The 12,465-nt window shown below is 44.5% G+C and overlaps 1 protein-coding gene across 1 annotated transcript in view; it reads right to left on the reverse strand.

The window, feature by feature from the left end:
- Positions 1-12,465, reverse strand: part of COL19A1 (collagen type XIX alpha 1 chain) — a 1,728,692-nt gene that overhangs the window by 428,963 nt on the left and 1,287,264 nt on the right. Inside the window, exons 29-30 of the mRNA XM_069726653.1 lie at positions 3,120-3,155; positions 2,888-2,932 (exon numbers count right to left, since the gene is read on the reverse strand). Of these exons, the coding sequence (XP_069582754.1) occupies positions 2,888-2,932; positions 3,120-3,155 (81 nt within the window). The remainder of the gene's footprint in view (positions 1-2,887; positions 2,933-3,119; positions 3,156-12,465) is intronic.

Raw genomic sequence — 12,465 nt, forward strand, 5'->3', positions numbered from 1 at the left:
GTATGCAAGTAAAAACAAGTCAAGATATTCATTTTCTTAATTCTTACATTTGTAATACACTAATCTTATTAATTCAGTGCATTCATTTGCATACCTTATAGTGACTATTGCATTATCAATACTTACCAGTATCATTTACTAAATATGTTTTATTACAGGAAATAAACCCTCCAGTTCTGCATTTGGGAAACTATTAGAATGATGAAGATATTTATAAATAATACAAGTAAGAATTTAGTGGTGTTATGCGAATAGTGATTAATAGAAAAGTAAATGTGACCGATAACACCCATACTGACCACAGCAATGAAAGGAGAACATACAGTGCTCAAAAAAATAAAGGGAACACTTAAACAACACAATGTAACTCCAAATCAATCAGATTTCTATGAAACCAACCTGTCCAGTTATGAATCAACACCGATTGTAAATCAGCTGTTGCGTAAATGGAACAGACAATAAGTAGAAATGATAAGCAATTACCAAGGCAACCCCTATAAAGGAGTGGTTCTGCAGGGGGTGACCACAGACCATTTTTCTGTTCTCATCCTTTCTGGCTATTGTTTCAGTCACTTTTGCATTTTGTCTCTGCTCTCACCCCTAGAAGTATTGTATAGTATAATTAGTTGTTGTCTACAACCCACAGAAATTGCTCAGGTAGTTCAACTTATCCAGGATGGCATATCAATTCAAGCTGTGGCAAGAATGGTAGCTGTGTCTGTCAGCACAGTGTCAAGAGCATTGGACAGATACCAGGAAACAGACCAGTTCATAAGGAGATGTAGATGGGGCAGTAGGAGGGCATCAACCCAGCTGCAGGACCACTACCTCCTCCTTTGTGCAAGGAGCAACAGGAGGAGCAGTGTTAGAGCTCTGCAAAATAACAACCCCCAGCCGGCCGCTAACATCCCTGTCCCTGCTCAAACTGTCAGGGTGGAATAAGGGACCGATGTCCACAAGTGGGTGTTGTTCTTATACCCCAACACTGTACAGATAATTGACATTTACCAGAAAACATCAAGATTGGCAAATTTGACATTGGCGCCCTGTGGTCTTCACGTATGAGAGCATGTTCACACTGAGCACATGTGACAAACGTGACTGAGTCTGAATATGCCGTGGAGATGGTTCTGCTGGCTGCAACATCCTCCAACATAACCAGTTTGGCAGTGGGTCAGAATGGTGTGGGCAGGTATTTCTTTGGAGGGCCACACAGATCTCCATGTGCTAGCCAAAGGTACCCTGACTGCCATTAGATACTGGGATGAAATCCTCAGACCTATTGTGAGACCATATGCAGGTATACTGGGCTCTGGGTTCCTTCTGAAGCATTACAATTCTAGGCCTCATATAGCTGATGTGTGTCAGCAGTTCCTGCATTATGAAGGCACTGATGCTATGGACTGGCCTGCCCATTCCCCAGTCCTGAATCCTATGGAGCACATTTGGAACATCATGTCTCGTTCCATTCACCAATGCCACGTTGCACCACAGACTGTCCAGGAGTTGGCTGGTGCTTTAATTGAGGTGTAGGATGAGATCCCTCAGGGGAACATCCGCCGCCTCATCAGAAACATGCCCAGGCATTTCAGTGAGGTCATATAGGCAGGTGGAGGCCACACACACTATTGAACATCATTTCCTTGTCTTGAGGCTTTTCCACTGATGTTGAATCATCCTGTAATTTGATTTGCCACTTTGATTTTGACTATCATTCCAAATCCAGACCTCAGTGTATTAAACTATGTATTGAAAAAGATTTGCAACTGAAATACTTAATTCAGTGATATATAGGATGTGGTATTTTAGTGTTCTCTTTATTTTTTTGAGCAGTGTAGATCATTGTAGCGCCAAGGCATCTTCAGCTTCTACCGGACAAAGTAGTGGATTTACAATTGCACTGAATATCAAAATACTATGCACTATAGCCCAAGTTTTTGCTATAACATCTTTTCACCAAGGTGCCAATTCAAAATTAAAGTTCATATGCATGAAGTCTTGTATTGCTAAACAATAAGATCAGTTTTAAATGCACACCATTCATCATTAAAAAACAGCAACAATGAAAGTGATTAGTATTATTACAATGTCACCTGTCAAGGGTTTGAATATATTAAGGATCAACAGAACAAGTAGCTTTTAAAGTTCATGAGCTGGATGCAGGAAAAATGAGCAAGCATAAGGATCCTAAATTGTGATGGTTGGATGTCTAGGGCAGAGCATCTCAAAAATGGCTGTTCTTGTAGGGTCTTTCCAACATGCAGTACCTAAACTGGTCCATCAACTGAACCATCAGCAGTATCCTCAGTAGCCCCAAAGTATGTGGGGAGCAAACTCTAGCTTGTCTGATACCAAAGATTAGCTACGGAAGCACAAATTGTTGGAAAAGGTAATGATAGGTATGATTGAAAAAGTCCGTAGTTTAATACTGAGTATTGAATGTTGTGCATATGTCTAGTTTGTGTGTCATTATTCCTCAGCTCTCCTTGTTTTGTGACTCAAAAAAGGAAAAGAAAAATAATTTAGGTTTAGCAAATGCCTTTGCATTGTTAAATAATATATACCAGAGTAAGCTGATTTTATTCATTTTGTCACCCTTAAATATACTGTATCTTATTTGTGCTGTATTTTTTCTAAAATTAAAAATGTCATCCAACTAATTAGTATCTCATTTCTATATATAAATGAGAGACTGTAAGTAAGCAAGCCGAAGATACTTGGATGTCACTCCTACAATACATATTGAGACTAAATAAGACAATACAGGATCAGTGTACCATTAAGGCCATGGGTCAGAAACACACAGACAAGGCCTGAGTGGTGTAAGGTATAACAATTATTAAGCAGAAGGTATACCTTTTAAATATGGAAACTATCTACTACTCACTTGTGTGCCAGGAGGACCTGGCAAACCTGGAAGACCCTGTGGACCCTATAAATTTAATTTGAAAATATTACATATGCAAGGTATAATAATCACCATGAAGTCTGAAATTAACATAGCATCAGTAACTTTCTCAACATAAAATGTATTTCTCTGCATTAGGCATGTAATATAATGCCATGTAAACTACATTGTTAAGCATTTCATAATTTTTGATTAAAACTTTGCTGTTTACCTGGATGCCAGGAATTCCTGGAGGTCCTACTGGGCCCTGTGAATAAATAAGTAGGAAAAAATGGAATTATGATATATTCAAAAGGAAATATTTAAGGATGTTCAACTATATTTCAAGAGGATAAGACACTTAAGGTGTTTTCACATTGAGTTCTGTGTCCCTGTTGGGGCATACATCCAAAATTCCCCTCAAAACAGGGTCCGGACGCATGCACCATCAGGGCTATAGACTGTAATGGTGATGGCAGAGTGAACGTGACCTCTGCCATGCACTTTATTTCAGAAATGTACGCCTACATGATGCACAGTCTATGAGGGGCATTCATTAACGATTTACCCTGACCCACTTCCTGTGGACTAAGAGCAATGACACTTGGCACAGTTATTAGTCCTTCTCTACATAGATGCCACCTAGGGACACACACTTCTCCCATCTCTTTAAGCAACTGTAAACACCTCGCTTGTAGAAGTCAACAGGTAGCTCCAAAAGCCACGATGTGACTTCGGAAATCAGTCTCATCATCTGGAAAATGCTTGCCCATTAAAAATAACTTCATTTTTGGAAAGAGGTGGAATTCCAATGTGTGAGGTCGGGTGAATAAGGGGGATGTGGTAAAATTTCAAAGCCAAAGTAGCATTCTTCCATTTGGGCACATGTGACTTGTAAACTGGTGCATTGTCTTGCAGAAGATGGACACCTTTGGTGAGCATGGTTTTAATGGCCTCCCGCAATTTCCACAGTAGTGGAGCATAGTATACCCCAGTTATCATGGTAACATTTGCTAGGGAATCCATCAATACTACTCCATGTTGGTCCCAAAATACTGTGAACATGAACTTGCCTGCCGAGGGTTGGACACGTGCCTTCTTTGGAGGCAGTGAGTCATAATGCTTCCATCGCATTAACTGGACTTTAGTGACAGAATCATAGTGATGGACTCAGCTTTCATTACATGGGATCAGTCTGTTAAAAAAGTCCTCCTGGTTTCCATGGCACACCATCAATATAGTCTGAGAGAATTCGACTGGTTACTGCTTCTGGAAAGGTGTAGGTAGCTGGGGAACCTCGTGAGTGGATAACTTATGCACGTGAAGATGGTTTTAGATGATTTTTCCACGGACCCCACACTAATCTTGACATTTTCGGCTAGCTAGCGAATGGTTATGTGGCGATTTTTCAAAATGGCAACCTCCACTTGCTGGATGGTGTGTTCATCAATAGCAGAGTGGAGTCACCCTGGAATTGGAGCTGTTTGCACTGAAGTCCAACCACATTTGTATTGATGATGCCAGTTCTTGACTACATCATATGATGGGAAATCATCACCATATACTACTTTTATCTCATCGAACGTCTCCTTTGGTGTACGGCCAAATAAGTAAAGGAACTTGATGATTACTCTGTATTCCACTGGATCCATTATCTAACCTCATATCAATTCAGCACCTGTAAAATCAAGACGTCTATCAATTCTTAGTTGCAAATTGGCACGTAAACTATAGAGACTTATATCATTACACATGTGCAGTTTCAGCAACCTGTGATAAATAGAAATAGGTCAGGGGGAATCTTTAATGAACGTCCCTCGTACTACATCTGAGTGCCGCTTCCTGTAGGCGTACACTATAGAAAATGATGCATGGCAGAGCGGACGTTTGCTCTGTCTGCACCCTTACAGTCTATGTGGGGGATTTCGGACGTATGCCCTGACGGGAGCACAGAATGCAATGTGAAAGCACCCTAAGGCTTTGGCATGTAAAATCATTTCCTGCCTTCACTATCTGTAGTCAAGTGACCACGGAAGCTGTTACAATTCATATCATTATACTTGTGTAGTCTTTTTTCTTAATATACAGTATTTGGAGAATAAGAGGTTGATCTAAATGGTGCAGATAGAGCTGAAACTATACTAAGTTGTGCAATTCTAATTGAACTAAATAAATAATCTGCAGGTAATATGTTCCTGAGCTCCGACTAGTGGTGGCTGCAGGCAAGGTAGAATATTATCATATAACTTTATAACAGCAAAAGGTGAAACAATGGATTTTCTAGTTCTGTTCTGGAAAATCAGACTTCTTATATAGGCGGTGAATAACAAATTACAGATGTAACCAAATGTAACTTGACAAATAATGCTCGATTTTGATAACTTGTAACAGTAAGGTACAGTGGGGAAAAAAAATATAGTTCTTACCGATAACGGTATTTCTCTGAGCCCATGACGGCACCACGGAGAGAGGGGATCCGCCCACCAAGGACAGGAAACCTACGGATAAAAAGGCGGTACCACTCTCCTGCATCAGTTGTTTTACATAGAGAACGATGGGAGACTACTAAACATTTGTTAAATTTTAACTGTTTATCATAACTAGATACCGCGTGACTATTAACACTATGAGTAGACTATGGCACTATTTTGATGTGCGCACCCACAAGTGAAGGGAGGGAATGTACGGGTGCCGTCATGGGCTCAGAGAAATACCGTTATCGGTAAGAACTATATTTTTCTCTGATCGCCCATGACGGCACCACGGAGAGAATTGCATAGATAGTGCATTCAGGGAGGGACCACCGCCTCCAGAACCCTTTTACCGAAAGTAAGGTCTGAAGAGGAGATTAGGTCCAATCTATAGTGCCTATAGAATGTGGATGGTGAGGACCAGGTAGCAGCTCTACATATCTGGTCTATGGAAGCTCCGGCCTTCTCCGCCCAGGAAGTCGCTACTGCTCTTGTTGAGTGAACCTTAACCTCCCCGGGAACGGACATCCCACTTGCTGAGTATGATAGACTGATGGCGTCTGTGATCCATCTTGCTATGGTGGCTTTAGATGCTTTTTTCCCCTTCCGGGGACCCTGAAAACACACAAACAGAGAGGAATCCTCCCTACTCTCTCTAGTGACTTCTAGGTAGTGTAAGAGACATCTTCTTACATCTAGTGTATGTAATGTTTGTTCCTCCTTATTTTTAGGATTGGGACAGAAGGAGGGGAGAGATATCTCTTGAGACCTGTGAAATTTTGAAGCCACTTTTGGGAGATATGCTGGGTCTGTTTTTAAAATGACCCTATCCTCTAGGAATTGTGTGTAGGGAGGGTTAGCTGAGAGAGCCTGTAAATCGCTAACCCTGCGGGCCGAAGTGAGGGCGACTAATAGAGCTGTTTTGAGGGATAGATTTTTTATTGTAGATTCGTGTAATGGCTCAAATGGAGAATTAGTCAGGGCTTTAAGGACCAAGTTTAAGTCCCATTGAGGAACAACTTTTACTGGAAGAGGCCTTGATCTTCCTGCCGCCCTGATGAATCTAGCGACCCACCTATTTGAGGCTAAATCAAAATTGAATAGGGCTCCCAAAGCTGCCACGTGAACTTTTAGGGTGTTAGTGGCTAAACCCATCTCCAACCCATTTTGTAGGAACTCTAATATGGAATTAAGGGGAATTTCTTTCCCTATTTTTGCACCTGATGATGACAGAAACTTTTTCCATATCTTGCCATACTGTCTTGTTGTAACAGGCTTCCTACTTTGTAACAGAGTTGAGATCAAGCCCGGAGAGAACCCCCTGCTTTCTAGTAATTTCCTTTCAAGAGCCAAGCTGTCAAGTGCAAGTTCATGACCTGCGGATGACAGACTGGGCCCTGTGACAACAGATCTTGGAGGTCTGGTAATACCCAAGGGTCTGATATTGATAACTTCCTCATCCATGAGAACCAAGGCCTCTTCGGCCAGAACGGGGCAATTAAGATGACCAGCGCCCCGTCCTCCCGAATCTTCCTCAGCACTGCTGGAATCAGAATAAGAGGAGGAAAGGCATAGACCAGATGGTGACCCCAAGATATCAGGAAGGCGTCCACAGCTACTGGGTTCCCCAGGGGAGATAGGGAGCAAAAGGAGGTTACTTTTTTGTTTAGATGACTCGCAAAGAGATCTATTTTGGGAACGCCCCATCTTTCTGTGATCTGGGTGAATATCGCCTGATTTAGTTCCCATTCCCCCTGTTTTAGACTGGACCGGCTGAGGAAGTCTGCTTTGTAGTTGTCCACTCCCCTTATGTGTAAGCTTGTTAGGGATAAGAGGTTGCTCTCGGCTATTTGCAGGATTGAATTGGTCACCTCCATTAGATTTTTGGAACGGGTGCCCCCCTGGTGATTTAGGTAAGATACTACCACTCGATTGTCCGACATTACTCTTACATGGTGAGAGTGAAGGACCCCCAAGAATTCCTGAAGGGCAAATTTTACTGCAAGGAGCTCCTTCATGTTGGAGGATTTGTTGACTGTGGATGGAGACCAAGTGCCCTGGGTTACTAGGTCGCCCAGATGAGCCCCCCACCCTGAAGGGCTTGCATCCGAAGTCAGGACTTTCGAGATCTGAATTACCCACGGGACTCCCTGGGAAAGATTTTTCTGCGATCTCCACCATGTCAGAGAGTGATTTGTGCGAGGAGATAGAGATAACTGCCCTCCTAAATTCTCTCCTAGATGGATTTGCTCCGACAATATCTGCCATTGAAGTTCTCTTGAATGTAATTGGGCCCACTGGACTGCAGGGATGCAAGAAGTCATAGAGCCTAAGAGGGACATGGCCTGACGGAGTGTTATGGAGGGGAGAGATTGGGTTCTCGATACTAAACTTTTTAGTTTTTGTATCTTGTACTCCGGGAGACGACATTCCATCTTTTTGGAGTCTAGAGTGAGACCCAGGTACTCCTGGACCTGAGAAGGCATTAGTCTGGACTTTCCCATGTTTATTAGCCAGTCCAATTCCTTCAGAGAATGCATCACTATTGCCAGTTGATCCTCGCAATGTTGCGGGGAGGAGCCTATCACCAAGAAATCGTCCAGATATGGAACGATTAGGGTATTTTCTTCTCTGAGGTGAGCCATTACCTCCGCTATCAGCTTTGTGAAAACTCTCGGAGCTATGGCAAGACCAAATGGTAGAGCTGAAAACTGGAAGTGTTTTAGGACTCCCCTGATGTGAACTGCCATCCTGAGGAATCTCTGGTGATCCTTGTGTATTGGGACGTGATAATATGCGTCCTTTAAGTCCAGGACCACCATGAAGCATTGGGGAAACAACATCTTGATAGATGACTTTATCGTTTCCATCTTGAATGCTTGAACCTCCAGGAAATCGTTTAATTTCTTTAGATTTATAATAGTCCTGAAGGAACCGTCTGGTTTCTTCCTCAGGAATAGAGGGGAATAGTACCCTTGCCCTCTTTCTTGTGGGGGAACCTCCAGGAGTACACCCTTTTTTACTAACTTGATGACCTCATTTTCCAGAGCCAGCTGTTCTTCTGCCGAAGATCTTATGGATGTCATCATAAAAGAGGGACGGGGGCATCTTTTGAATGTCAGCCTCAGGCCTGATTCTATAATGTTCAGAATCCATTGACTGGAGGTAATCTTTTTCCAGGCTGGAAGAAAGAGAGATAACCTCCCTCCCACCTGGGGCGAACCTTCATTGAGAAGGTTTCTTGTTATCACTGGGGTTTTTGTTAAAGATGAACCCCTTGTTTTTGTTCCTCTTATCCTCCCACTTTCCCTGGCCTCTCCCAGGGTTCTTGCGGAAAAACCTCTTGTTCCGAAAGGGCTTCCGGTAAGAGGGGAGACCAAGGGAGGGAAAGGACTTTTTCTTGTCCCCGGCTTTTTCCAGTATCTCATCTAATGTGGAACCGAACAAAAACTCCCCTTCGCAGGGGATAGTACATAGTTTTGTTTTTGTTTGCAGATCGCCAGGCCAATTTTTAAGCCAGAGGGCACGCCTGGCCGCATTAGCGAACACTGCTGACCTGGCGGCTAACCTGATAGAGTCTGCTGAGGCGTCAGCCAGAAAAGCCGCCGCTCCCCTTATTACAGGTAATGTTTTCAGCATCGAGTCTCGGGAGGTTTTCCCTTTTAATTGACCCTCTAGTTGATTTAACCAGATCATTAGGGAGCGGGATGTGCAAGCTGCTGCCACTGCTGGTTTCAGGCCTCCTCCCGCTGACTCCCAAGAGCCCTTGAGGAAGGCGTCCGCCTTCTTGTCCATAGGGTCTTTTAGGACCCCCATGTCCTCAAACGGGAGAGCGAATTTCTTTGATGCTTTGGCTATTGCTACATCTAATTTGGGGGCTTTTTCCCAAAAGGAACAGGATTCATCCTCGAAGGGGTATTTCCTTTCCGGGGGTTAGGAGAGTCTTTTTCATGGGTTTTTTCCATTCCTTTTTAATTAACGCTGCAATTGCTTCGTTAAGCGGAAAAGCTCTTCTCTTTTTTTGTTCTAATCCCCCAAACATGATGTCTTGTGCTGACTTTTTGGGGTGGGAGTCTACTAGTCCCATAGTACTCCTCACTGCCTTTATGAGGCCATCAGTGTCCTCTAGCGGGAAACAATTGTGACCTCCTGAGGAAGAAGTGGATGATGAGGATGAGGAGGAGGAGTCGGAGGATGCTGAACTCGCACTATCGCTGTCAGATTTAGAGACTGGGGACGGGGACCTGTGTCTGGTCCTTCTCCGTTTTTTTCCTCTTTTTAGGGATCTAAAGGTGTCTTCCACCTGTTCTTTAATCAGGTTTTTAAGATCTGTTGCAAACCCGGGCAGGCTTTCAGATACTGTTTGCTGTATGCAGGAATTGCATAGCTGCTTCTCCCATGCGGGTGGAAGATCCTCTTTACAGATGGCACAGGCTTTGTGCTTTGTTTTACCTACGCTTTTCCTCCCCTAAAAGAGACAAATAATAATCTTACTGTCTCTAACTTTCACGAAGATCAACTTACCACCTCCAGGACCCATAAATACCGGTTGGGGATTCTCAGCCTCTGGCTTTTTCCCCGACGCCGTGCTGGACTCCTTGCTGTGTTGAGACCTTTGGCGTTCTTTGCCGGTGTCCTGGTAACTTTTCTGCTGTCGCCTTTTTTGCTGCTGCTGAGGCGATGCTGTAGGTGGAGGTGATCCAGGCAGGGGAGACGCCGGGTCGCTCATACTGCTGCTGGTCTGCTGCCAATAACGCTGGCTGCGCCTGATGCTGCTACGATTAGTAGCTCCTAAGGCTCTTGCTGATAAACTGCAGAGCCGTTGAGAGGAAGTAAATCCCCCATTTTAAAGCTCCCGCCGCTTTTCTTCCGGCGCCTGCGCAGTAGCGCTTGGCCGACGGCGAGGAGCGCCGAACGCCGGCGCCTGCGCAGACGCTTCCGACCTATCTTTTGGCGACGCCTGCGCAGACGCTTCTGCGCCGCCTTTGGAACGCCCAAGCAACCTATCTTTTGGCGACGCCTGCGCAGACGCTTCTGCGGCGCCTTTGGAACGCCCAAGCCAGCGTCTCGCGAGACCAGCGCAACTCCGGGCATGCGCCCTACTCACAAGATGGCCGCCCGGAGTGCAGATATGGCGCTGCTGACCGGCACCCCCGGTCCTATGCAGACCCTACTGCGTGGCTCTGCATACCCGATGGCGTGCAGTGTGCAGGCTGACGCGTGCTAGGGGAGGGCCACGCCGCACCTCCCGCAACCACAGAGGGACCCCCCTGGATGTTGCCGCTGCTGCATCTTACCTGGGGAGGTGACCGCGAACTCCTTGTCACCTCCCCCGCACACCCTGTCGGCCCACTGGCTCCCAGCGGTGGCGCTTCGGGTCACCACCCTAGCCGAGGCAGAGGGACCCCAGCTGCCTGAATCGGACTGGTTGGCCCCGGAATTCCAACGACGACTGGTAAGTCCGTAGGTCTCCCATCAAGGACAGGAAACCAACTGATGCAGGAGAGTGGTACCGCCTTTTTATCCGTAGGTTTCCTGTCCTTGGTGGGCGGATCCCCTCTCTCCGTGGTGCCGTCATGGGCGATCAGAGAAAAAGTATTTAGTCAGCCACCAATTGTGCAAGTTCTCCCACTTAAAAAGATGAGAGAGGCCTGTAACTGACATCATAGATAGACCACAACTATGAGAGTCAAAATGAGAAAACAAATCCAGAAAATCACCTTGTCTGATTTGGCAAGATTTATTTTGCAAATTATGGTGGAAAATAAGTATTTGGTCATTAACAAAAGTTCATCTCAATATTTTGAGATGAACAAACACACACACACTTACACTCTCACTCACACTCAAACACACACATACTCACACACTCTCATACACTCACTCACATTCACACACTCACACACACACACACACTCACACACTCACACACATGCAGCCTCTTGTGTGGTACCACCAGCGGAACACCGTCACGAACACGCCACCGCCGGGATCAGCTGAATGATTCACTGACTGCCGCCATCTTTGCACAGGAGGAGTGCATGCGAAGTTTTAATATGACCACTGCTATCTGTTTTCACAAAGATGGTGGCAGTCTTATTTATTGCACCTGCACGAATTATTCACAGGTGCAGTGAATCATTCGGCTGATCCCACTCCAGGCAGAGGATGCCGGTCACAGAAAAGGGGTTTTCCCACAAATGAAATTTTATTTTAAAAAATGACTGTGTCTGACCATGTATGGAGCATACCACATCTCCTGGGCAATGGAGGAAGCAAAAGCTAATACTGACATTACATTGACACATTTTGTGAGGTAAAATATTTTTTTAAAACAGTCAGTGAAATATTTTACCTCACAAAATGAATCCACTGTGATCCCCTGCTGTAATGTCAGTATTGTCTTTTGCTTCCTCCCCTGCCCAGGAGTTGTGGTATGTTCTGTACACGGTCAGACACAGAAAATTTTTAAAATGAACTTTTGTTTGTAGGAAAACCCCTTTAAAAAGCAAATATCAGCATCAGCATGGCTCCTCCTAAAAAGTACACCAATAACAATGAAAGGAAAGCAGCAAAGGCACAACGTTGAAGACAACAGAAGGCAAATGAGCATCACTGGGACAAAAACAATGCATATAAGCGTAGGAGTCAAGCACATTAGTCTCCTGATTCAAAAGTCATTAGATTATCACAGGAGGCCATTAGGCAACAACAGTGCCGCATGCCTGCCCCCATCGTGACATTACCACCCTCCCAATGCGATAGCATCGGGCCTCCATCTAGTACCTTTCATAATCCCCCAAGAGGTGCAGTAAGGTCCAATGGGCTTGCAGGTCTTGCATTGGTGCCTTCATTCACAGTAGAGCAAAGTACAGTGCAAGAGGGTTGTGGACTGGACCACATGTATAGGGGGATTATAAAATTTATTTTTTAGGTTATGCAAATGGGGTTGAGGACTTATATATCTTGCCAAAATACTGTAAAAGATACATTAAAGTTGGTGGCCTTAGTTTATGTTGGAAAAATCTCCTGACAGGTTCCCTTTAAGAGGATGAAGATAAACTAACATTGTACAACCCAGTGACTGATGTTATGTGAGGTATCAAA

Source organism: Ranitomeya imitator, chromosome 5 (genome assembly GCF_032444005.1).
Source record: "Ranitomeya imitator isolate aRanImi1 chromosome 5, aRanImi1.pri, whole genome shotgun sequence".
In the NCBI taxonomy this organism is placed as follows: domain Eukaryota; kingdom Metazoa; phylum Chordata; class Amphibia; order Anura; family Dendrobatidae; genus Ranitomeya; species Ranitomeya imitator.